Here is a 27,197-nt window from a genome sequence, read left to right on the forward strand (position 1 = left end):
AGACCTGGGGCCGGTTGCATACAGTAAAAGGTTTAGACTAGTCTGAAAAGTTAATTTTTTTCTTTAAAAATTTGGTTACATAAAAACATCCAAAATATAAGGCTGATTACCCATTGGTTAACTGGCAAACTAGTTCTTAAGACACTGTCTTAACACAGAGGCTAAGTTTATGCTGGCCCCTGATGGTCGAAACTTTGCAATAAATACTTTTATGGAGTAGTGTGCGGACATTACATTTGTGTTGTTTGGTATATATTGCAACATTGTCAGAATTAACTCAGGTTTCTACCATACTTTCAAGGTATTCACTATTCTTCTTGAACAGTTTTTTTATTCAACCCTATAGCGTGCAGCTCACCAATACTGTCTTTGATATAGGTCAGACTAATGGTTATTGTAGCCATTCTCTTGTTTGGTTTCTTAGTGAAAAAAAAAATCATACATGGCCAAATGCAACTGAAACATGTGTCAACGCTGCTTAGTAAAAGAACAATCCCATTTCAGAGCACTAAAGCAGTGCAGGGTATTCATTTTCTAAGGTTTGGCTTATATAGACAGATAAAATATGTATAGGGTTCCTTGCAACAGTGTCAAATACATCTCTGAGGTCTGAGCCTAATACTTAAGATGAAATGGCTGGTCAAGCAGTGTGACCAAACTATTCCAGACTGCTAAAACTGCTGTTCGCTTTACTCTTTTGACCATCTAGTTTTAGACTTAAAATATGCAGTGCACTCTTGACAAGCTTTGCTGTTACTAAAAGTAGATCTGCAATGTCAGTTGTATGTGTAACTTTTTCCTAGAATTCCTAGACCTGGGGTTTGAAGTCATATTGTGCACTTATATTTTGACGTCACCAGAAAAATTACTACACAAAACCAACCCAGGCTCACTGGAAATATGTGACTTTGCCTACATTTCTGTAAAATCTAAAAATACGTAGGGTATTTTTTCTGCACTTTTTAGATGACATGTTCACAAGATGTGCTATAATTAATTTTTTTTTCTCCACTGCAGATACATGTTTATTAAACAGCACAGTGTCATGACAAAACATGTCTCTGGATAAAGATATAACTTGTAGAATGTTTAATGGCAGTTTCAAAGCAAGCTGCCCAGTGGCTGGAGTTAAAAAGCGTGTTTAATTTTTATTTATTTATTTATTTTAACATTTTTAATTGTGTTTAATTGCCACTACAAAGTTGATGCTCTTTCGTATTTGAAATTAATGTACCACCTACACTAAACTCTACACTAAACCAAACCGATAGTGTTAACAAAAGTAAACGTGAGACAAAAAAGAATGTGCTGAAGCAAATCTGCCTTTACAGTCTGCCCTGTAATCATAATTCATGTGAAATGGCTTTTGTTTAACTGCATCTACTCTTCATTTCCCCTGGAAAATGCAGTGAAATGTATGTATGAGGATGTTTTTGCAGAAACGTAGCACATGGTCACATTTACGACCAAAAATATTCATCTGCGAGTGAAGTTTTTGTTGAGGTCACCACTGCCGAGTATGTATATATATATATATATACATCTTAAAATGTTCAAGTGACGCCTTTTTTCCTGATTGTTTTGCGATTACATCTTTTGTATGTTCACATATTAAACTGACATGATGTGCATCGAGTTTTAGTGGAAAAAAGACTTTCAAACATTCCTCATCTCTGCCAAACAGCTGCGTTGATGGCACACATGCTAGACGCAGCTTCAGTTGTGCAGCATGAGAGAGATTGAAAATGACAGAGGCATGCGAAGTGTTGTCCATTTCATGCACAACGTGAACAAACTTCAACAGGTAAAGCTGTTAGCTGTGTGGATATTGGCAATATCGTTAACAATTCTCGTTTATAATCGATACAATGGCTTCTTATTATCAAGATCTTACACTGTAAAAAACAATTTGTTGAGACAACTTAAAATAATTTGTTACCCGGCTGCCTTAAAATTTTAAGGTAAGTCAACTCAAAAATGTTTAGTCAACTTGAAATGTTAAGTTGTACTAAGTGACAACTTAGATATTTGAGTTCAAGCCCAGGGGTTGAGGTAACAAGCCCAGCTTTTGAGTTTAACAAACCAAATTGTTTGTTTAGTCAACTCAAAGTTTTCACTTTCACTTAGTACAACTTAACATTTCAGGTTGACTAAACTTATTTGAGTTGACTGAATTAAAAATGTAACAGGGTAACAAATTATTTTAAGCTGACTCAACAAATTGTGTTATTTTTGTTGTTGTTGTTTTTTACAGTGTAGTCAGTGTAGTAATTGCAAAAAGCTTCGTGCTTTGTTACTTTTTGATAAACAAACCAGCTTCAAAATTATGGCAAAATCATAAAGAAATCAAACAATGCATGCGGTTTTGGTGCTCTTTAATGTGGCAGGCGCAATCGCTTTGGCACCTCAGTTCAAGCGGCAAGTGAACCCATTATATCTTTCTTTTTACTACTATAGTATGAAATGGACATAAATTAACATCAAAAGTTAACATCAAAATTCTGAAATGTCTCTTGTAATCGCTCGTTCTGTGTCAAACTGTGGAAGACGTGTAAAGGTGTACACTATTATGTAAACACTGTCACGTAACAATAGATTCACCTCAGAATAACCATTCAGTGTCCATAAGCTCATCAGTCAGTTAGAAAAAAATAACTATAAAGATGAGTATTTTGATATATTAATGCACTATTGCATATTCATTTTTTTTTTTTACTTAACCTGATGTCTACATGATAAAATATGCGAGAATCCAAGCTAAAGATAAAATTCATCACCTCCCATAAAATTACTTGTTACTAATTAGGAAAAACCAACTGGATGTGTAAACAACGTATGACAAAATTTATAGTATGCATTGAGGAGGAACCCAAACTACATTCAGTGGCCAAGTGATGTTTAAGGTCCATGATATTGGACCTTTCAATTCAATTCTGAATGTATATTTCAGTTTGGAAAAGATGTTTAGTTTCCACTTTAAGTGAACCTTATTTCCGAGGTCAAGATGGATTAAAATGCTAATAAAGAAAGAAAAGGTTAGACATAAACACATGACAGTATGACTGAAATGTTAAAATGTAAAATAAAATAAAATAAAATAAAAAATAAAATAAAATAAAATAAAACACGTTTATTCTGTGGCACTTGTGGCAAAAAATTTGGCGCCTACATTACTCGATTTTTTTTGTCTGGAGACTTGTGTAGGCAGAGTCACATATTTCTACACTTTAAAAAAAGACTTAAAAAGTTGTTTTAACTTAAAAAAGTAAGTGTTCGTGCTGCCTTAAAATTTTGAGTTTACTCAACTCAAAAATTCACATTTTTTAAGGCACGAACACTTCAAGTTGAAACAACTTTTTTTTTTCTTTTACAGTGTAAAGAGACTGGGTTGAGCAAAACAGCTGCAATGTACGTGAACTGAACATAAACATTTGAATATGTACCATACGTATTGTAAATATTGTAATGTGTACCCAAATTCAGTTAAAATAATTTCAAATCAAGTCAATTAAATTTAATGCAATTTTGTAAATAAATAAATACACTTTTGTGAATAAATTAATCTAAAATCAATGCAATTTAAAATGTGTGATTCCTTTTCACATCAATACAAAGATAACACAAGGTAACAAAGGTAACAGTTTTGAATTTATTATGATTCTAATATATTTTTTAGCATTGTAATTTTATATCATTTAATATAAGAATTCTAATCTGTATAAAACAGTTTCAATTTCTAATCATTTACATGCAGTTTATTATATATTCAAAATAGAAGCCATATAGTGCATGACCTCCAGTTTCCTATATTCACTGCAGAAGTACTTTAATATCTAGTGTGCTCCTTTAGACAAATTAGGCTGGAAATAGCTGTTTAGATATCAAAAGTTATGATGCTCATAAATTCAGAAAGGAAATACATCCCTCTGGGGACTTTCTAGGGCAAATGTTACACTCCACCATTAATCTCGCAAACACTCAAGCAGCAACATATGTAGGCATATCATATTATATTTGCCCTACAGTTACAGCATGATGAGAACAAAATTCAGTGTATCAAAAAATTAGTAAATTAACCTCTGAGACCTGAACGTCAGCACACATAGCTTTCATTCAGTGGTCATTTCAGAGCAGGGTTAAAAGGCTCTGACTTTTAAGAAATGACATCAAACCCCTTGTGGCGACACCAAAGAGACTCGCCACTAAAGCATTATAGATGGCTAATTAAATAGGTCTATTTTTTGCTATGAAGGGATGAACTTCAATCAAAGCTCCACAATCAATTATCGCTCTCTCGCTTTGCAGTTACACTTAAAAAGGTTAGAGCAGAGCCTGTCATTAGAGCGCTCTGCTGGAATTGCTTATATATGAGATCCAAGGCAAAGGAAACAAACAAATCTCATTGCAGTTTGATTCTAAATTAGAATGTTGTTTGTGTGTGATACTTATTTTTATCTCTAATGCGTGTACGTCAGGCCTGTGTAATTATTGACCTGGAATGACATCAATCAAAATTTGTTGCAGTACAAAGGCCAGATACTGAGCAAGATATTGAGGACATATCCGGGCGCTGGGATTTGTTGCCAGGTCCAGTTATTGATTTTTTTTTTTTTTTTTTTTTTTTTTGCAGAATTGAAAGAAAACTGGCTGTAAATTATTTTGAAAATGTTTCATGACTCATTTGAGAGTGAGATGCTTCATGAGTTGCTCTATTTTATATCTTGTAAACATCTAATTTACATTTCTGACATTGTCATTTTGTCATAGTCAACTCTGGATGTAACTATCATTTAAAAGTTCAGGGGCAGTCAAATTTAATCAGTAAATTAATACTTTTATTCAGCAAGGACACATTAAATTGATACAAAGTAACAGTAAGGGCATTTATAATGTTAAATATGAATTGCATTTCAAATGTTTTAATTTCTTTTCATACACTGGGTTCAGCCCATTGGGTCATTTTATTGAATGAATGAATGAATGAATGAGCGCATTTATACAGCGCTTTCATTGTGTATTGCTATACACCCAAAGCGTTTCCCCAATCATATGGGGGGATCTCTCCTCAGCCACCACCAGTGTGCAGCATGTTGCTGCTTGAGTGTTTGCGAGACTAATGGTGGAGCGTAACATTTGCCCTAGAAAGTCCCCAGAGGGATGTATTTCTTTTCTGAATTTATGAGCATCATAACTTTTGATGTCTAAACAGCTATTTTCATATTAATTTGTCTAAGGGAGCACACTAGATATTAAAGTACTTCATATTTTTTTATTGGGTTGTTTTTATTTATTTATTTATTTTTTTTGCCCAGGTGTTGGGTAGTTTTCTGTAACTAAGCTGCTGGGTCATTTTTAACACTGGGTTATTTTTTTCTACCCAGCCGCTGGGTTAAGGCTGTCTCTAACAAAACTTTTTTTTTTTTTTTTGCTTTTTGAGTCCTCTACAGGAGAGACTGGTTCTCAGTGCCGCCGATTTGGTGCACTTCAACGAAATAAAGGTTTGTATACAATTAATTTCATATATAAATGCTTTACTGTGTTGTAAATAGTACTATTTTACATAGTGCAACATAAGGACAGTATATCAGTCAGCTGCGTCAGCAGCGGTTGTTTTGCAGGAGGGAAATGCCTTTTGTCTTGTATAAAATAAATGGATTTTATTTGTTATTTTACTGAGTTTTATTCAGTTTGATATTAAAATATGTTCTCTAATGTCAGTGATGTTTGTTTATAGGCAGGTTTGGGAGTCAGTCATGGCATCTTTCAGTCTGAAGTTCGCAGATCCCGACGAACAGCAGCCCTTCACAAGCTCAGATTTCGGCGACACACCGCAATGAGAATTGGCACTATTTCGGTAAAAAGTAATTACTGAGAATGGTTGAATACACTAAAATTAAAATGCTGCTTTTGAATGTTCCATTTTTTATGTCCTAAATGCCTGTTAAATGAGTTTGAATGTATGTAATATTGTAAACTATGTGGTATTCACCCAAATAAATTCAGTTTGTCTTGTATTTTGTCCATGTGTTCTTGCTTAATAATAAAAGTTCATCTTTTGATTATTGCTGTTGCCTCTAATAATTCTGTATGTGTTTTGGTAAAAACATTTAACCCATCCAGCTGGGTCAGAATAACCCAGCATGTGTTCTGTCCAATATTTACCCAGTGCTGGGTTGCCAAATAACCCAAGTTGGGTTGTTTTTAGAACAGCATTTTTTAGAGTGTAGTATTGTAATAATATTCCACATTATTCTTTCATTCACAATATTAATATATGTATTTTTGATCAAATAAATGTTAAGATAAGGGAACTTGTTACAAAAGAAGAACAGCAGATGATTTGATGGACATCCTAAATTTAATCTTTAGAAAATTCAGGAATAATAGTATCTTTCCTGCTTCCTTCTTATTACCTCACTGCAGCTGGACAAACCAAGTTGCTGATATGCAAATAGACAGTAATGTACAAAAGTAAGTGGTTCATGCAGTCAGGTTTCTGAATCAAGAAATCAAAGAATTCAAGAAATAAGAAATCAAAGGATTTTGAAATAAGTCATTTCCGTAGTCTAGTTTAAAATGTGGTCTTGTTGTACTTGGCAGGTAATCTCATGCCTTGTGTAAATCGTAATTGACTTTTCATGAACCAAATTGTGAAACAAAAAGTCAAACGAACAAGAAACTAAATCTTAATTAAGACATAAACAGTTGACATTATGGCATTCTAAATCATAATTACATGAGAAGTCAAAATTATGGCATAAAAAGTTGAAATTGTAAGAAAATAAGTCATATTTGTGACATTAAAAGTCAAAACTGTAATACACTCTTTAAAATAAAGGTGCTTCACGATGCCATAGAAGAAGCTTTTTTGGTCTAAATAGTTCCATAAAGAACCTTTAACATCTGAAGAACCTTTTACAAAAGGTTCTCTGTGTCTTTGTTTCTTCAGATTATAAAAAGGTAAGAAAGAGAACCTCTTTAAAGAACATTTGACTGAATGGTTCTTTGTAGAACCAAAAATGGTCCTTCTATGGCATCGATGTAAAGAACCCTTTAAAGCATCTTTTTTTAAGAGTGTACTAAGTTTTAATTATATAAAAAGTCCAAAATTTTAAAGTATGACATATTAATACATATTAGTGCGTAATTATGAGATGGAAAAAGCTGGAATTGTGTCATAGTAAGTGATAATGAGATAAAAAGTCAACATAATGGCATAAAAAGTCTATTTTTAAGATATTTCATGTCAAAATAGAAAATAGGCTTCCACAGATATGCATTTGAAAGTGAGCAGGGAAATTCTGATTAGTAATGATGCAAGGCAAAAGGTGTTAATAAATGTTGTTTGAAAGCCTGAATATCACAGATTGTCCTGTAGAGATTTAAATAAATCACTTTACCTCCCTCTCAATCTGCCCAAAGGCTACAAACATGAACGTTTTTTTTTTCTTATATCTTCCTGTCACAGGGTAATGAGCTAGTTAACAGTACTATTAATAACATTCAATAACTTTCTTCTTTCTTCAAACAGCCTAATGAAGTTCGCCTCACCATAGCAACAAGTGGAAGAAATCACTGAAGACACAAGAGGATCCCAAACAGCATTTCCTGAGTCATTCTTCACATTGCAGTCATTTCTTACACCTTTAAAATGAACTTCACGGAGGGTTACCCACAGTCAGAGCTTTCTTTAAACTCCCAACAACCAAGCAATTACAAACTTCCAGCAGAAATTTCTCCACATGACATTTGTACCTGCAACTTCCGTCTTTTCCTCCCACAGTGCTTTAGTGTTTAATACTCTTAAAAAAAAAAAAAAGAAAAGAAAATGGAGGGATCCAAATTTCCAGCCAGCTTAACAGGCTGGGCTCAGTCAGACTGACATTGAGTCATACTCTGCCACACACACATCCACTATCAGCACATATGACGCCCTGCTGTTCAGAACAAAACTCAATGTGCTAAACTGCTGTTCTTACTCGGAAGGCAAATTTACCTTTGAAAGACAAAGAAAGAAAGAAAGAAAGAAAGAAAAAGAAAAAGATGCAAAGAAACAACTAAAAGAAATGACTAAAATATTTACACAGTGAATAAAAACTTGGAAACACAATCTGACAAAGTGAGTCACATAAAAATGATTAACAATAATACAAGTAGTATCATTATAATGAAATTTTTTATCATTACTAACCATAAAGCAAAAAATTAGTTCAAACCCATCACATTTTAATAAGAAATTATTCTAGTAAATGATGGTAGTAAACTTGTGTATGTGTAATAAATCATGCAATACAACTGAAAATTAATAACATTTATTTAATTTTTATGAGCGATGACATATCCCTTTATTTTATTTTTATGTCTTCAACTATTGCCCCTATTGTATTCATGTTAAATACTTCAAACATTTTACATTTTGTATTATTTACTATAGAAAATTATGATTATTATTATTTTTTAAATTATTATTAATTAAAATTATTTTTTTTAAAAATCAGTCTAAGTGCATAATAAAATACTACATGCATACATAATAAATATAATATAATATTATATTATATAATATAATAAAAAATATAATATAATATAATATATTATAATTATATTTTAACATTTCAATCTATCAGTATTAATATATCAATATATTTTTGAAATTATACACAACCGTTTAAAAGTTTGAAGTCAGATTAAGAATGATTAAATGTAACATGTAAAGACTTCATATTGTTACAAAGTATTCTGTTTCCTTTTGTTTTCTAGTTCCTTCTTGTATTATGAACTGTTTTCAACACTGATAATAAGAAATGTTTCCTGAGCAGCAAATCAGATGGGAATTCAGCTTTACTATCATGGAATAAATTACATTTTAAAATATATATTCAAATAATAAAAAAGAGAGTTATAGTCAATTGTAATAATTTTTAACCATATTATTGTTTTTGTTTGTTTGTTTTATTGTTACTCTATTTTTTGATCAAATAACTGCAGCTTTGAGGAAAATAAGCTTTCAAAATCATTCAAAAATCTTACCAATCCCAGACTTTTAGGTAATCATGTAAAAACAATAAAATGTAATCATATATAATGTGATCATTTTTATCAGTAGTCTATCTGTTACATTAACATTTACTTCCTATGTATTTAATTATAATCAAATATGATATAAACAAAACATCATATTTGACTGTCAGATATGTGCTATTTCCATCAGTAAAGAAATAAACAGATGCAGCGTGTGCAGAATAATTTGGTTCTTCGTGACAGCTCATCTGAAGACCATCATCACAGTCTAACTGACGTAGAAGTGAAGTAATTTATGCTTAATTATCAGTTCATAAGTCCACCAAACGTAACTAACAAGCACCATTTATACCCTAGGAATCATTCAGTGCAAATGAAGATATTATTAGGAACATGATTATAAAACCACTTGAACGCAGCAGAAGGAAATTTTTTTTTTTTTTTTTTTTTTTTTGTAGAGGAAATGGACAATTGAAACCATTCAGTATAAGTACAGTATTTCACAATATTGTGGAACAGTTTGAGTCGTTGCTCAAACCCCCTATTGTGGCCAACAAGCTGAGCTTATTTGCAATAAGCTACATCACTCTTGTATTTTATATGAATATGAGAGTACCGAGAGCTATTTATAACTCAAAGGGGGATGAGATTCTGAGAAACTGCATTAGTTCTGCCCTGTGAAGATCTATAATAACAACTCCTCATCTTGCTTTCTGCTATCTTTTGTGTATAAAAAAAAACAAACTTATTTAGAAAAACACACAAACTGATTATTTGAGAATATCAAGTAATGCTCTCAGCAAAACTAAATGAGATACACTGAGTTGTGTATTTGTGATGAGAAGTTTATGAAAGCTTCAGACATTGTACATTCTTCAAAATAAAGGTTCTTTATTGGCATCAAAAGCAGCTTTTCCACAGTCAGGCCAAATCGTTCTCATTGCTTAACTGTCGACCTAAGTTCATTGAAAATACGTGCTTGTAGCAACAGTCCTGCAACACTGATATTATGTACCTCATTGCACGTTTCGTGGCATTTCCAAAGTTAAATGTCCAGTGAGTGGTGCTAAAACGTGTGTTCAATATGTGAGAGTGGCCACATTTTTATTACATGGGTAAAGGAACATTGCTGCCTGTTGCTTCAGGCACGTATTGTGCTGGTTCAGAATTCAAAGGTTAATGGTCTCTGGTGTTGGAAATAGCATACACTCTACAACCCTATGCCTACCCAATAGTGGTAACGAATGCAAAAGTTATATGAGAACACATTGGCTGCTGCAACTGTACTATTTTAACTTCATTCTATGCAGTTTGAGCTATTTTGTGGAACTGTAGTTCCATGGGATTCGTATTGGAGCACTTCACCTCACATGTGCAACACTGTATCACAAGCTACTGAGCAACCCAACTGCATTAGAAAACACATACAGTACATATGAAGCTGTATATGTGACGCTATACCCTTCAAAAGTATCAGTTTTTAAATCTTGCAGCATAATATTATGCAAAAATTAGGCTTTCTTAGTCGAAACACTGGTCCTGGAAATCATAGTTTGTGTGAAAAGTAATTAACATTGTCAGAATTTTACTGCCTCTAGAGTTCATTTCAACTGGAAACTGCAGCGACTGCATAGGTATGCTTTTTGAGTTTTGCAGAAATACAGTTCTGGCAAGTTCTGGCATGAAATTCTAGATGGCGCAGTCCGATAGGTCTCAATCTGACATAACGACATCATTATCACATGGCACAGCTGATTAGTTCTCTCCTGTATCAGCAGAGCTCGCTGCTCCACATTTAAATATATGACTTTGTGCTTGCTGTAGCGGTTTGCAGCTTGCTTCAGAAACCCTCCACCCAGTTCCGCCTGTACAGATCTGCTACGAGGTGATTCATGTATGCTATACAGTCATGGCCAAAAATATTGGCACCCTTGCAATTCTGTCAGAAGTCAGAAAATGCAACACTTTTCTCAGAAAATTGTTGCAGTTGCAAATGTTTTGGTAATCACGTTTCAAAAAACTGAGAAGAAAAGTCAAATCTGATACAATTCCACACAGAACCCAAAAAAATACACTGAACAAAATTATTGGCCCCCCAACATAATATTTGGTGCACCCCCTTTGGAAAAATAACTGAAATCAATCACTTCCTGTAACCATGAATGAGTTTCTTAAACCTCTCTACTGGAATTTTGGACCACTCTTCTTTTGCAAACTGTTCCAGGTTATTCAGATTTGAAGGATGCCTTCTCTCAATTGCTGTTTTGAGATCTCTCCACAGGTGTTCTATGGGATTCAGATCTGGACTCATTGCTGGTCATTTTAGAACTCTCCAGCGCTTTGTTTGTTCCCATTTCTGAGTGCTTTTTGAAGTGTGTTTCGGGTCATTGTCCTGCTGGAAGACCCATGACCTCTGATGGAGACGCAGCTTTCTGACACTGGCCACTATGTTGCGCCCCAAAATTCTTTGGTAATCATCATATTTCATGATACCGTTCACACAGTCAAGGCATCCAGTGCCAGAAGCAGCAAAGCAACCCCAAAACATCTTTGAACCTCCACCATGTTTGATTTTAGGGACTGTGTTCTTTTCTTTGAAGGCCTTATTTCTTTTTATGTAAACAGTACCATGATGTCCTTTACCAAAAAGCTCTAATTTTGTCTCATCTGTCCACAGTACGAAGGATTGTGGTTTTGTCACACAAGTTTTGGCAAACTCCACTCTTGATTTTTATGCCTTTGTGTCAGCAGTGGTGTCCTCCTGGGCCTCCTACCATAGCGTCCCTTTTCATTCAGATGCCGATGGATAGTGCGAGCTGACACTGTTGATACTGTTGCTCATTGTAATTTTTTTTTTTTTTTAATTTTGCTCTTCCGTCCACATCCAGGGAGGTTAACTACAGTGCCATGGTCTGTAAACCTCTTGATGATATTGCGCACAGTGGACATAGGAACATTAAGATCTCTGGAGATAAACTTGTAGCCTTGAGACTGTCCATGTTTTTCCACATTTTTTTTTCTCTCAAATCCACAGACAACTCTTTACACTTCTTTCTTTTCTCCATCCTCAGTGTGACATACAACACACAGGTTGAGTCAACTTTTCTCCATTTTAACTGGTTGCAAGTATGATTACTATTTTGCCCACACCTGTTACTTGCCACAGGTGTGTCTAAATACAAATTACAGGAGCATCACATGCTTGAAAAGCAATTATTTCTTACAATTTTGTCCAGTCCATTTTTGAGTCCTGTATGAATTTTTATTAAGTTTGACTTTTCTTCTCTGTTTTTTGTGTTGTTGCAGTGCAAACAAAAACAATAAGCACATGAATACCAAGACATTTGCAACTGAAGCAATTTTTGAGAGAAGTGTTGCATTTCCTCACAGAATTGCAAGGGTGTCGATATTTTTGGCCATGACTGTATGTGCAGCAGCAGTATTTCTTACATGCTCACAGCAGCATGTTGTGGATGTACTGGCAAGTCTTGGTACTAGCAACGTAGCAGATCTATTCCGCCAATACCAAATACATTAACATTGTCTTGCACATTACCATTCCAATCCCTCAGAGAGTTGTCAGGACAGAAATGTAGTCAAAGGCACATATTTCCAATGAGCCTGGCTAGCAAACTATTCCATTCCATGTTGATCTGGTCTAGATGTTTTTTTGGGACTTATTTACATATAGTATGAGCAAAATTGCAACAGCGTTATGGAGGATAATCAGATATTTCTGTTTACTTTGCTCAGATAGCATGGTTATCCAGCAGTTAGCCAACAGAAGTGATCATTTTTTGGCCGAGAACAGTTTGTAATCATGCTATAATAAACCAAGCTCAAATGGAAACATAACTGGAACCGCTCTTTATCGTTCTTAAAACCGTTCGGCCTAATGGTGGAAAACCAGCTTATGGTTCCATGAAGAATCTTCAAAACCTATCAAATTATTTCATTGCACAAAAGGATCTTAATAGTGTAAAAAGTTTCTTCAGATTTTTAAAATGGTCTGCTTACTATAAGGTTCTTTGGGGAACCCAGAATGGTTCTTCTACGGCATTGCTGCAGAAAAAGTGTAGTGTTGATCTGTATTATTGAAGAAATTGTGTCATTTTTTACTCCTTCTCAAGTTGTTCCAAACTTGTAAGCTGTTATGTTGTTTATCAGTGGAGCACACATTTTATTCACTTATAATCTCCCCTGAAGTGATTCAGATTCAAAGTCAGATTCAAAAACGACATGAAAGCTACGTTATAACCAACTAAATTTTATTCTGTCTGACTACAGAACACTTAAATACAGTACATATGCATGACTCATACGCACTACTTTTAGTCTGGGTAGACTTTACTTTCTTCCATTTTCCTTTGCCTGTATCAACTTCTTTATGCTTTTCATGAAAATATAGCCTGTCCTGAATCAACAAGCACTGAAAATAGCTGAGTATGCTGACGACGCAAAAAAACAAGACCAGCTTTTAACATTTTGACTTCCCAAACCCATGACTTAACAGTTATTGTGAAAATGGAAAAATGTCACTCCTAAAGGGACACTGAAATTTCTTACTTAAAGGGACAGACAACCAAAAAATTAAAATTCGGTCATTACTTACTCACATTTACAGACATCCTTGAAAAAAAATCTTGCTTTTTGAGGAAAGTCGGCAGTCAAACAGGTTTTGGAATAACATGAGGGAGAGTAAAACATGACAAAAGATTCATTTTTTGGGTGATCTATTCCTTTTAAAACAAAAAGGTCCAATATTACAGAAGAAAAAAAAACAATTTATGAATCTTCGGACAAACACTCAGAAAAGTGATTTCACTTGTGCTGTATGTACTTGTTCAAATCAGTTTTATCAACATGACTCAGGCTCTCAGTTTAGTTGAAATAAATGTAGCTTTGTATAGTTCAATTCTAAGGTCATTTAAGGTATAAAAAAGTTTTGCAGTAAAATTTCATCCCTGTTGCTTATACAGAGCCTGCAGGCAAAATGAAATCTACAGCAGCAAACTAGCAAAGTTTAGAGCAGCGCTGACAAACTGAAGATGACAATCTGACAGCCATCGAGCAAACTCTACTGCATGCGGTTGACATTAAGCAGCTAAATGGCACACTTCATTCATCTCAGGATAACCTGAAATTTTCTATATCTGACATTATGATCTCTCCTGAATCTCTAAAAATGTTACATCACCAGTATTTGCCACATCCAGTGTCAAGATGACGGCTGCTAAACCAATTCATTGCAAACAAATTCAGCAGATGGAGGTCTTCCATACTTCTTGTGCCAGCAGAATGTGTCAGTTTCATGCATGCATTAGAATTTGGTTTAAATTTCCCCCCTTTTTAATAAATAATAATGAGTCAGATGTATGTTTCTAAACCTGTTGCATGTATAGGAATCACCAAAGAAGCTAAAAGAGGCCACGTTATTTATATCAGTTTCACCTGGAACCCACAGGGACCCCGTCACCATGGGAACAGCGGAGGTGATTGGGAAAAGATTTCACATCTTAGGCTTATCCAACCTGAAACGCAGGCAGTTGTGTTTCATGAGATGCCAGCCTCAGCCCAGTATCACTAAAACACAAACATATCTTCTCTGAAGGGAGGGTAGCATGAATTCCCTTCGCGCCACACAAGTGACAGTCAACCACATCAGCTGATCGGATTTCCCTCCCACACCATACAAGAGAGGAAACCTCATCCATCCGTTTCTTTCTTACTTAGGGATTTGCTTAAATGACTAAGAAGATGGTAAAACCTACTTTTACAAACTAGTCCTATGTTTTTTGCTCAATCTGGAAAAAAACACTGCAGTACAATTCTCTGGACTCTCTAGGCCAATAATTATCAAACAATTATCCTTTGGGAAGCTATAATGCGGTTGTTTAGAAAAGGAGCCTGTCCAAATTTACACATGCAACAGGTGATTCTAAACAAGCGTGCAGAGTTTTAAGGGGATCGGACCACAGCTGGCGCTATAACAGTCATAAATGTTAAAACATAATTGCTATGCAAATTACCTGAATTTGCCAAAATGCTTTTTTTCTAAATCATTGATTTGGTGGTAACAGGCCTGCTAAATGTCTTTTTTTCATATGTGCTTAAATGCCTTAAAGTGCTTGAAACCCTGGTAATCGCTGCTTGCAGCTATATATTTTTTCTTTTCTTTTTTTCTGTGGAATCTAAAACAAGATATTTTGAAGAATGCTGGTAACCAATCTATCCATCCATTCATCCAACCATTCACTGATTTATGTATTTGAGAGAGATGCTGAGATTGGAATTTTTGCTTTGGTTAATTTCTACTGTTTTTGTGCTTGAGATTGAGTAAATTATGGCATTATTTTTAATTCTGGACAAACTATTCCTTTAACTTTGACAGCCCACTTACACAGAGTCTTTAAGACACTTTATATGTATTGCTTGGTAATTCATGGATGCCATCAAAGAAAATGTGCATGAGGAAAAAAAGTGAATGACCTACAATGACATATCAACTTGTCAGAAGGCAAAGAATGCAGGAAATGTCATTTAAATGAGATCATTTGAATTTAAAAGCAGAGTTTACCCAAAAATAAACATTCTGTCATAATTTACTCACCCTTACATCATTCCAAACCAGTGTGACTTTCTTTTATGGAATACAAAAGATATTCTGAAGAATGTTTTATTTTTCAACAGTTTTTGTCTATATAATGGAGAAGAAAAAAAAAACACTTTTAAAAATATCTTCTTGTTTTGCCACCCAAAAAAGTCATACAGGTTTGGCACGACATGAGGGTGAAAAAAAATGAAGACAGATTTTGTTTTTTTTTCTTTTTTTGGTTGCACTATGTTATTTCTTATCTCAGTTTTTTTTCCTCTATACACAGATGTTTGAATTGAGTGCACTTGGGAATGGCAGTCTGACAGCTAACACACTCCATTAGCCTCAGGAGAACCCAAATTTTCTTTTATAGTCTTTATCTTCTTCTTCCCTGTGTTCATGCCCTGGTGTGATTTCTTCTTGTCCTCCGCTGCCATGTAATTTGGCTTAGCTTTGAGGGTACAGTTCTCTGACAGCTCAGATTGACGTGAGGTTAATGGTCTGACACAGCAATGACCTGGTAAGTCATTTTCTCCCTTTTCACGTTCTTTAAATGTGATTTACTATCTCACAGTATGCGAAAATAGCTCCCTGTGGCACATTCACAAAGAGGGAAGAATGTCACCATGAATATCAAGATCCTGCTTAACTTTTATATTCCAGTCTTTAGGTAGCAACCAGTATTTAAAAAGGCAAAGCCTTCTCACTGTAAATTTCATTTTCAGCCACATACGAATTCACTTGCTAAAAGAAAGAAAAATCACAAAGCACAATCTGTACTTTCAGATAATATCATATTAGTCAAATAAAAGACCACTTACGTGTTCAGAGAGTACATTTTCATGACTTTTCATTTTTCATTTCCTACACACTTTTAAAAAGTGCACCTTGTAATAATTTCAAAAGGTTTTATATAAAAATACTATTTAAATTATGTTATAATAAGTACTCATATTTTTTATGCATTTCCTACAGCACATATAAAGTAGGCCTACTTTATTACAATTGTAAGTGTAGGAATGCAGAACATACCTTGAAATTGTTTGCTAGTGGATAGAGCTAGTGTTGTTTTGAACAACAGTTGAAACATTTTGCAAAATATCTTTTATGCTCCACAGAAGAAAGAAAGGTTTGGAATGACATGAGGGTGAGTTAATGATGACAGACTTTTGGTGAAAGAGCATCCTCTGAGTAATCAAATATTCCTCTGGGACAGAATGGCATTCTCTCTGCTCTCTGATTGGCTTTCGACTGAGGGAGGAAATGAATCCCAGTCAGTGCAGTATAAACACAACTTCATTTGCACTCATGCATAACCAGATAAGAACACCATTCCTAATATTGTAAAAAACAAAAAATGACTATACATCACACCACAGAATCAACACCACTGCAGATGTACATCTTTGCGACTGAAATATTAAAAAAATGTAAATGTCATATACAGTGCAGTGTATTACAGCTGTGACTGGGAGTAACCTATAAGATAAGGAGGAAGCCCTATTTTATATTTGTGATTTTGTAAAAATATATATATATTTTTTGAATAAAAACTTCTGATTGACCATCAGTGAAGCCCCATTATAGCATAGTTAAATTGCCAGTGCATGTTCAAATTTTGATCTGAATGCAAAAAAATATCTTAAGCCTCATGGGAGTTTAATAACAAAGCCAAACAAACCAAACTGTTAGAACATTAACTGTTAGGCTTTCCTTGAATGATGAGGGAATAAATTCACATTAATAAGAAACGGCATACAGCTTATTTCACCTGATTATTGCTGCGTGCTTGTGGTGCTGCAGATGGGAGAGATTAATTAATTCATCTCACCTGAGCCGTGTCTGAGTCACATCCAGCCATCTGAAATGCCAGCAGATTTAACACAATCCTCTTCACTTTATACCAGACCAACACATTTTATTAAAAAAGTACCTCATGACAGCCTCCACATACAGTATTAATTAAATGTTTACGCTAATTAAAAGGTACAGTAAAGTTAATCCGTTTTGACTAAATTAAATGCTTTAAACTGATCAAAGATTATCACCTTATGATTTTACTGTAGGTAAGCCTTAATTTGCAATCTAAAATTATATAAAAGACTCCTATCATGAGGATTCAAATTTTCCATGATTTTCTGAGATAAATAAAATGTGCTATGAATGTTCTGAAAAAAAGACCAATAATAGAAACTAAACAGCAAAAATGACTCCTCCTAGGAAATCCTGAAACATTAACACATACCCAGTGACATTTACACTGTTAAAAATAAAGGTTCCAAAAGGGTGTTTCTGCAGTGATGCCATAGTAGAACCATTTTGGGTTCATTAAAGAACCTTTCACAGTTAACAGTTTTTAAAAGAACCATTTTGAAGAACATTTTAAAAATCTAAACCTTTTTCGACTATAAATAACCTTTTCTGCATTTGAAAGGTTCCATGGATATTTAAGGTTCTTCATGGAACCATCAATGCCAATAAAAAAAAAAAAAATTACTTTTAAGAGTACATGGCTGCAACAGCTGTTGAAAATAGTCATTTATCTACATATTTATTTATTCACTTATTTAATTATTATTATTATTATTATTATTATTATTATTATTATTTTTTTTTTTTTTTGTGCAAAAAACTTGACATTACAAGTAAACCTCAAGGAACATATTAAAATAATGTTTCCTAAACATTTAAATAATATGACTCCTTTAAAAAAATAATAAAACATTAGGTACAATGTAGTTACAGTGTTGTACTGCGTTTATGTTTTATTGCAAATCACTTTTGCTGCTACTGAGATGGGATACAGGTAAGGTTAGGTACAGGTTGGGTGGTCTGCTTTGGTTTAAGGGTGGGTTAAGCTGAAGGAGTAGGGTAAAAACATGTACACAATAAGTGTATGTATTAAATAATTAATTTAAATTTAAGTATGTAGTAACTAAAGACACTTAATATGCTGTAAACTGGGTCCTAGATTGCTTTTGAAGGATGAGGCAGTTAAAAAGTATATTGGACCCAACTGCAATCCCACAGCTTGGCAGAACTGCAACTGATAGAATGTGCGCTAGGCTTACTTTATTTCTTCAATAATAGCAGATCATAGGGATATTTTAATCGTCAAGAATCAAAAATGTTCATATCACACACTCCTAATTGCAATGCAGTGCAAATCCGGAACAGAGATTGGTTGAAAGAAAATGTTTGGAGCAAAAAACGGCCGGTTCTGAGTTCCAACGGAGCACAATGTGAGTGATTGATGGTTAATATCTAAAATCTGCATTACAGTTAAGAATTTAAAGATGAAGTTTAATTGGTTATGTAAGCTAATGTTGGATAGAATGGCTCACTGTATCAGCTCGCAGCAGTCATATACTGTGCAGTACTTAGCGAAAGGTTTGTAAAGAAGAAAACAAGTCATATTCTGAGATCGCGCAGATTAAATAACAAGAGCATATGTGACCAAAACGGTTGCAATTTCGAGCCCTGCACACAAAATGAGTTTCCTGTGAGGGCTAGGAGGGTCGGTGTAGGGCGATAATATGGTTTGTACAGTATAAAAACAATAGAAGTCTATGGAAAGTTCCAACAATTCACAAAACCTATGTGTATATAGATATACTGTATATATATATATATATATATATATATATAGATATAGATATATATTGTATTTATGTGTATCTAGCTATGTATATGTGTGTATGTGCATTTTTCGAGCTGAAACTTTTTAAAGTAAATAAATTTAATTAATTAATTAGACTGTAGCTAAAATGCATCACAAAGTCATGGTATAGAAAAAAAAAATCACAAACACAAAGGCTCCAGTCAGTGTCTGTTAAGCTTGTGTTTGCCAGTGAAGGTAATGCAGCTGACAGCCACACTGTCTGCGTCTAGCTTTATTTACACTCAGCTGAGATGTTCTTGCAAAGCGGGAGTCCACACAACACTAGAGCTGTCAATCCAACCCACAGTTAATTAAATGTGCTCAACCCACTGCGGCTTTAGACAGGAAGAGAATGTAGAATTGATGTGAAGAAAAAAAAAATATTTCTCACTTCCAGGTTCAATGGGTTTCCCAAGGCCAGTTTGATTATGAAGAGTAATGTTTGTGTGTCATCTCCCGCGTAAACGTTTAATTTGAGAGTGAAGCGGATCAATACAGGCTGCACGCTGTGAATGAGAAACGTGCTCCGGTCTGAGCAGTGAGAAGTGTGTGAGCGTGTACCACACACCTGCATCCTCAAACACCTGCTCATACTGGCATATCACCTCACATGAGAGAGAAGAGCTTCCACTCTGTTTAAATGAGTTTGGAAGAGGGCTATGCCCTCTTGTTTTTCACTATATCAAGATTAAACATACATTTTTCTCCAGTTGCTGCTGTGGCATACCGTTCTCTGCTAGCACACAAGCAGCTAAAATGTGGGCTAGTAGTGTCAGGACTCCAGGCTGATCAGTCTGTCTGTTTGTGTTTATGGTTGTCATGTGCGTCTAGCACATGGCTTTTGTTTTGTTTGTCATGCGTTCCTTTGCTCGTCATGTCTTGGCCCCGCCCCTTGCCTCACCTGTCATTCCTCGTTATCCTGCTCATTGATTGTTCTACTTATTCCTTTTGTGTGCATTGTTTTGTGCCAGATTGTTGTTTGCTCTTGAGCGCTCAGCATTAAGTTGTTTTTTTTTTCTCTCAGTCCAGTTTTGTTTTTTTCCTGTTGGCTCCAGGATTCTCTGCCTGTCCTGTCCTCCTTCTCCTGGCTAGCCTGGGATACTGAGGTTTTGTCTTCAGGCCTGGATCAATTGGATTTTTTATCTGGATCTCCCTCCTACCTGACACTGGCCTTCCAAGCCTGTACACCTGTTTGTTCCTAGAGATTTCACCTGGTTACCTCTGCGAGGGTTCCAATGCCCTGGTCTACTTCCCCCATTTTCTGGTACTAACTGCCCAACTGGTTTTAAACTGTGCCTGTCCTGACTTCAGTAGCAGCCTGCACCTATGTGGTTTTGCCTCCAAGATTCTCCTGCCATTCTGTGACTGTTGCTTGGCTGAGGATTAATTTTTTTGGGCTTGTTTCACCTGCATTTGGGTTTTCTCTCTGTTACTGCCTGTGACAAGTAGAGGTGCTAATGAACGCATTGCCAGATTCAGCTTACCACAAAATCTTGAGCTTGGATATTCTTTAGCTACAGCTGGGTGTTTTACTCTTTAAGGGATAGTTCACCCAAAAATGAAGACTCTGTCATCATTTACCTGCCCCATGTTGTATCAGACCCAATTTTTTTTTGTTTTCTAAGGGTTTACACGACACTGTTTTCACAGCTGAAAATGCAAACCTTTGAAGACTGGTTTTAAAGTGCATGGTTTTTGGAAACGATACCATCATGGTTGATGTCATGCGCATGCGTATTATAGTTTTTTTACAAAGTGACGCCAACTACTGACCTGGCAAGCATAATACAGCGTTTAAGTCCTTTTTGACAATCCATGTGAACAAGATCATTTTGACAGCATTGCCATCTGCATTTCGATTTTAATTCAGTATTGATTTGTTTGGATCAGGTAAAGTACATGTCAATTTTTCTTCAGGAAATCTCTCTCAACTATTGCTGTAAACTACTCAGGGAGCTCTGTCAGTTGGCACATTACTATTACTGAATTTAATCATAATTATGTCTCTATTCCAATTCATTGCTGAAATATAAATTTAAATCTCTCACGAAACTGTAGCTGGCATAACGTTGACTTTATTTCATATAAAAAGTAACAAATTACAAAGCTTATTGTGATTATTGGATGAGAGGTGTGCTACAAGTAATGCTACGCTTTACTTCTCTTGCATCAACAGAAAACACTATAAACCAAAAGATTGATCTTGGAATTTAAGAATTAATACTGGTTTACAATCATCAAAATGAAGATTGATCAATCAATATTGTCAACTCAGCCCTTCTTTTTTTGTATTTTTTTGGACCTGGACAGCCCCAGTCACTATCCACTTTCATTTTACAGAAAAGGGTAGTGTGAACAGTCTGAAAAGTTTCTTCTGTTGTGTTTCACATATCAAAGAAAGTCAAATAGGTTTGGAACCACATGAGTCTGAGTGAACGATGACAGGATTTCAAGTGAGCTACCCATTTAAACACAAGGAAAGCAATACTGCTTACAATATTTCTTAAAGTTATGCACCTTTCAAAATTGCAAACTTCTAAATATCTGTTAAAGATAAAAACAGTTCCATCAAGTGTCAGAGTATTTTGGTTTTGTTTTTTTTTTTTTTTTTTTTTTTTTTTTCTCAAAGCAAGAACTTTACCCTGCAGCCATTTAAAGGCAGAAAAGAGTGAAGTATGAAGTGCCACCCATGGTATTTCCCAAATGAACCTCTGTATCTTGGAACCTCATGCAAACTTTGATTTGACATTTACTGCATTTCTCCTTTTTAAATTCCCTTGCTCCTTGTGTTTTTATAGATGTCTAAACAAATATAATTTCCAGATTTAAATTTTGATTAAAAAAATGCAATCAGTTTCTAATAACACATCCCCATTACATTTGTTAGAAACTGAAAAAGAGTTCTCCAGCTTGTTAAATAAGTGGCCCCACTGGGATCCTGACACATGCTGGATCTAACTGCCTTTAATTTCCGGCCTGTCCCAGATCACCCTATATGCCTGTATTAATTACTCAGAGTGATAAAGAGTATGTCTTAATGAAACTGACAGCGCTGGGACTAGATGGTAGATGTGCACCTGATCAGTGCACAGTCCAACACTCTGTGTATATGCTGCAGGGATTTCCAAAAATTAATCTTGAAATGAGCGCAGGTGTATTATACAGCCACTTACCTTTTAATCACAAATGTGTCAAAATGATATCAGTTATGTAAGATAAATGCACATGATCCACACGATGCATGCCATTATCTACACGTATGCAAGATAAATGCACATGATCCACATGATGCATGTCATTATTTACACTATACCTAATATAATGCACTTTTAATGAACACATTTATAAGTTGTCTACTATTTATAAGGGACACTGAATGGCTTTATTTACTGCTATTGCTCCGGTCATACTTCACTGAAAAATTATTTAATTGGTCAAAAACAAGTTTGGTTGTTTAGATCATATCCTATCATATTCTGTCATCGATTACTCAGCCTCATGTTATTTCAAACCCATAAGATTGATTAATCCCTATATGTGAATTAAAAACTTATATTAAATCTGTTAATTTAGTAACAGAGGCACCTGGCTCTCTTTAGAAGAGTTTAATTAAAACGCTCAATTCATATGGATTACTTCTACAATGTTTTATGAACTTTTTCAAATTGTGAAAGCTTTGGACTTTCAATGAAGGGACAAAAATCTCTCAGGTTTCATTAAAAAATATCCTCATTTGTGTTTCGAATATGAACTAAAGTCTTATGGCTTTGAGACACGAGGGGGCAAAATTATGATAGAATTTTCACTTTGGGGTAAACTAACCTTATTCATTTTAGTCTTTCAGTGTTGACATTTTTATTAATGAAGAAAATATTGACAGTCTCTGGTTTTAATTACATTAATAATGGATTTGAATCTTGATTTTAAGAAACATCATCTTTTGTGCTTTGATATTTTTTTTTACACAAATGTATGTCCTAAATGTATACAATTTTAATTAAATTCCTGTAGTTTATAATTTTGTTCATTTTCATTCTAAAAATCCACTAGATTATCCTCTATAAGAGATTGTGCTGAACATTGCATTAAATGTTAACATTTATGTTTCATATTGTACATGGTCTCTTCCAAAAAGAAATAAAAATTCTATTGAATACTTGACACTTCCATTCCAATCCAGGTCTCAGTGGAAGAATTATGAGTAATATAGTAAAAAATGATCCTTACTGTGACGATGAGGCCTTTTTCTTGGAAGTACTTGACCAGGGGGATGGCATTCTGTTTGAAATTAGTCAAGCGTCGATCGATAGCTTTAGGGTTGTCATCTGGGCGACCCTGCTGCTCCGCACGCTTCTCCAGACGCTCCTTCAGACGCTGATTGGAGCAGGCCAGGAACACCACCAGGTCTGGAGTACAGATCTACAGAGACAGAGAAAAGGAGACAAGTGTTTCTTAACTAGTAATGTCTCAATTCAAATTGATATTGATGGGTACAGTCACCTTCTGCGAGTCAAGATCAAAGTGACTTGTGGCACAGTGATCTATGAAGATGTAGCTATCAAGAGCCACTCAGAGGTCATACGTCTAACTCATCTTCAAGTACGATTGCCAATCTGAGTTTTAGCCCCTCATATTATAATGAATGAGATGGATGTGAACCACAGGCAAGTAAGCATAAATCAGATGTCTTAGTTGTAACGTACACATGCGAAACCACAGGAAATGCACTGAATTTTGTATGATTGAGGCTTCAGAGAAATGTCACAGTCTTATTTTAGCTGTTACTTTACTTTGTAGGCTTTATTGTGTGCAACAGCATTGTTCAGTTGCACAGAAATCTGATTCTGTTGCTATGGTTACTGACACATTTAAGCAATTATCAAAGACTAACAAAAACTTTAAGATGTGTGATAACACAGCTAGTTGCATTGGTGTTCAGTAAACACATATCAACCATTTCAACAATGCTATTTATTATTATTATTATTATTTACATATACATAAAGCTTGGCTGAAAGATTGCAATTTCATTTGCAACCTCCTTATCAAGTCTACCATATCAAAGGGCTTAATTGCATCTGCTCGAATAGCATGTCAGCCGTGATGTTAATTCTATGCTTGCTGTTCAGCTAAGGAAAACTAGGTATTAAAATACAATACACTGAATGCTTTAATTAAATCTTGGACTTTTGTTTATTTGCCAAACTGGCAGTAGGCCTGCATTTACATGTGCAAGTGTTAACAAAATGATGATGATGACCTCAAATAACAGATATTTGATCTGAAATGCATTGTCATCCTCTTAACCAGTTGCCTGCTGGAAAGCCTTTTGGGAATGTGTACTTAATTAGTCACTGGAGAGGGAAAAAAAAAAAGATTACAAATGTCAGTTCATAAAAGCCTGAAAGCTTGTCACAAAACAGAAGAGCAGGCTGATTATCTCAACGGAAGCATGGCAGGCGAAATGTCAGTGAAAGCTAAAACACTGAAATGTTTTTTTGCCATTTAAACTAGAATTGATTCCTAGCATTCAATCCAAACTTCTCTGTAAAAAGGTATCTGGATATACTGGAGGTCACTTTATTTGTAAAAGTCAACAAATACGATAACTAAGGTGGAAAAACTGGCCAATAGTTTTTTAAATTAATAACAGAAATGAAATATTTCCTCTCAATCGGATATATATAGGGGAGCGCGGGGCACAACCTAACACTTTTTGAATTTCTCAGTTTGTGTAAATCCACGTGGGGTTCGGAGTATAATATGTTATCCACGTTAATTTCACACTTGTCTTGTAAAATATGTCACTTTGTTTCAAAATTACAGTGTATACGTTTTTTGCTATTTACCTCAAAAGAAAAGAAGAGAAAAGTGACAACATGCCCCGTAGGCATGTTGTAACATGACCATATGACCAAAATGTTTTCTGATCGAATGAAAAAAATATACATGACAAACTAAAATATTTTTTCAATAAAATAAAATGATTAACTTTTTCAAATAAAATAAAATGGTGTTTTTTTAAGAATAAAAAAAAATCAAATTTTTTGAGGTTCACAATGAACACATCGCAACCATGCGTGGGACGACCCTGATCGCAAAACTCAGCTATACAGTGTAGTTCAAAACAATGTGCGCAAATAGATTAAACGCATACAGACATTCAAAAAAACACTCCCCTCCCTCCAAACACAGCTCTCATAGAACACGAGACATACAAACGAGCCAAAATGCTTTACATTTCTTGAAATAATAATTTCTCAACATTAAACATTGACCGTGAGTATTTATTCACCTGTTTCTTGTGGTTTCTTTTTAAAATCCATAAAGTAAATAGTGAAAATGACATGGGTAATGTCATAGAATAGCATAGTTTAATATATCGGGGCAGATTGTAACGCAGTGTTACAACGTTCCCCATCAGTGCGACTGGAATATAAAAAGTGGTTAGTGTCTTCTGCTGATTTGCCAAGCATTAATAAACTATCTAAACTGATTAACAACAGATTGGCAATTAATATAATAGCAGATTTGTCTAATTTTAAATGAACACTAAAAACTGAGAAGAAAAATTTACTTCAGCCAGAAATGTGCTTTTACAATTGTAAAATAAATATTCAGCAATATCATCAAAAGGCTTTTGAATTTTGGCACACTTGTTTCTGTGTATAGTGTTGCCATGACAATTAGTAAATGCCATAAATTTGGCTATGCTAGCATGTGTGGAAATATTTAAACCACGCGTGTTACAATTAACCCTGCGTTAGTTTGTGCCCCGTGCACCCCTACAGTGCACAGCATAAATGAGTACACCCTATCTAAAACTTAACAAATTCAGCAATTACTCTTTACTTAGAAGACATGTTAGGGTTCTTTGGAGATATAATGCTCCAATAGGCCTGCTTGACCAATTACCAAAAAAGAATGTCAAAATTATTCAGGAAAATAAAATTTTCTTAACAAAGTGATAAAACGTTGTGTTGCAAAAATGAGTACACCCTCCTGAAAGTTACTAAATAAAAAAAATTGTAGGTTTAAGGCAATTTTTTGATCAACAGGTAAGTGTATTGAACCAAAACTTTTAAAGACAAGTAATTTCCTGACAATTAAAAGTGCTATATACCTTACTGAATCATACAGACTTAATGTTGGCAACAACGGAATCACTTGGGAAAGAACTGCCAGGTGACTTGTTTCTTAGCATAAAAGAGGACAATGGTACAAGAAGAATGCCAAATTATTGTTTTAACTGTGAAAATACAGCAGAAGTAACACCAATATTCAAAAACAATGGACTTGTGACAAGGCTCCTGAAGTAATCAGGTCTTCACTTTAAGTTTTCATTTAGCGATAAGTGAATTTTTGCTAAAAAAAGAGCAGGAGAAATGACATGCAAGTGTCTCAGAGCCGGCAAAAGCTATGAAAAGAGTGACATTTTATCTCAAGGAGTATGACACAGCCTGCAGAAGTGATATGCATGGCTGTTGTCACCACTACAATTACCTACTGTAGCCAAAGCACAATTCTTTTAGCCTCTTCCAAGGCCCATATTTACAAAATATAGACTTCTGGGAATCTATACTCTGGTCCCAAGTCAATCATTTCGGATCCAAAAGCATCCAAAATGTTCTGGTGTTGCTAGAGAAGGAGTACAATGAGAAGTGCCTGGTTCCCACACTGACGTTCAGTGGTAGTAAAGCTCTTAGAATGGGATGTATGAGTGCTAAAGGTGTGATGGAGTTGTGCTTTATCAATGCTGTCATCAATTTACACACCACTGTGTAATGTAATACAAAAACTTGAAACAGAAGATGCTACTCTACCCTCATTCCCTGCATTATTAGGCATTTTTTCAACATGACAATGAAGATATTCATTCCCAAGGTGAAAAACCTTCAGTAGACATGTATTTCGCTCAAT

General features: G+C 34.8%; 1 protein-coding gene across 2 annotated transcripts in view; it reads right to left on the reverse strand.

Moving 5' to 3' along the window:
- The window catches only part of ak5 (adenylate kinase 5), a 107,791-nt gene that overhangs the window by 47,982 nt on the left and 32,612 nt on the right, over positions 1-27,197 (reverse strand). For both annotated transcript variants that reach the window (XM_051133350.1, XM_051133344.1), the window contains exon 6: positions 23,505-23,696. In XM_051133350.1, the coding sequence (XP_050989307.1) occupies positions 23,505-23,696 (192 nt within the window). The remainder of the gene's footprint in view (positions 1-23,504; positions 23,697-27,197) is intronic.

The sequence above is a fragment of the Labeo rohita genome, chromosome 2, assembly GCF_022985175.1.
Source record: "Labeo rohita strain BAU-BD-2019 chromosome 2, IGBB_LRoh.1.0, whole genome shotgun sequence".
Lineage (NCBI taxonomy): Eukaryota > Metazoa > Chordata > Actinopteri > Cypriniformes > Cyprinidae > Labeo > Labeo rohita.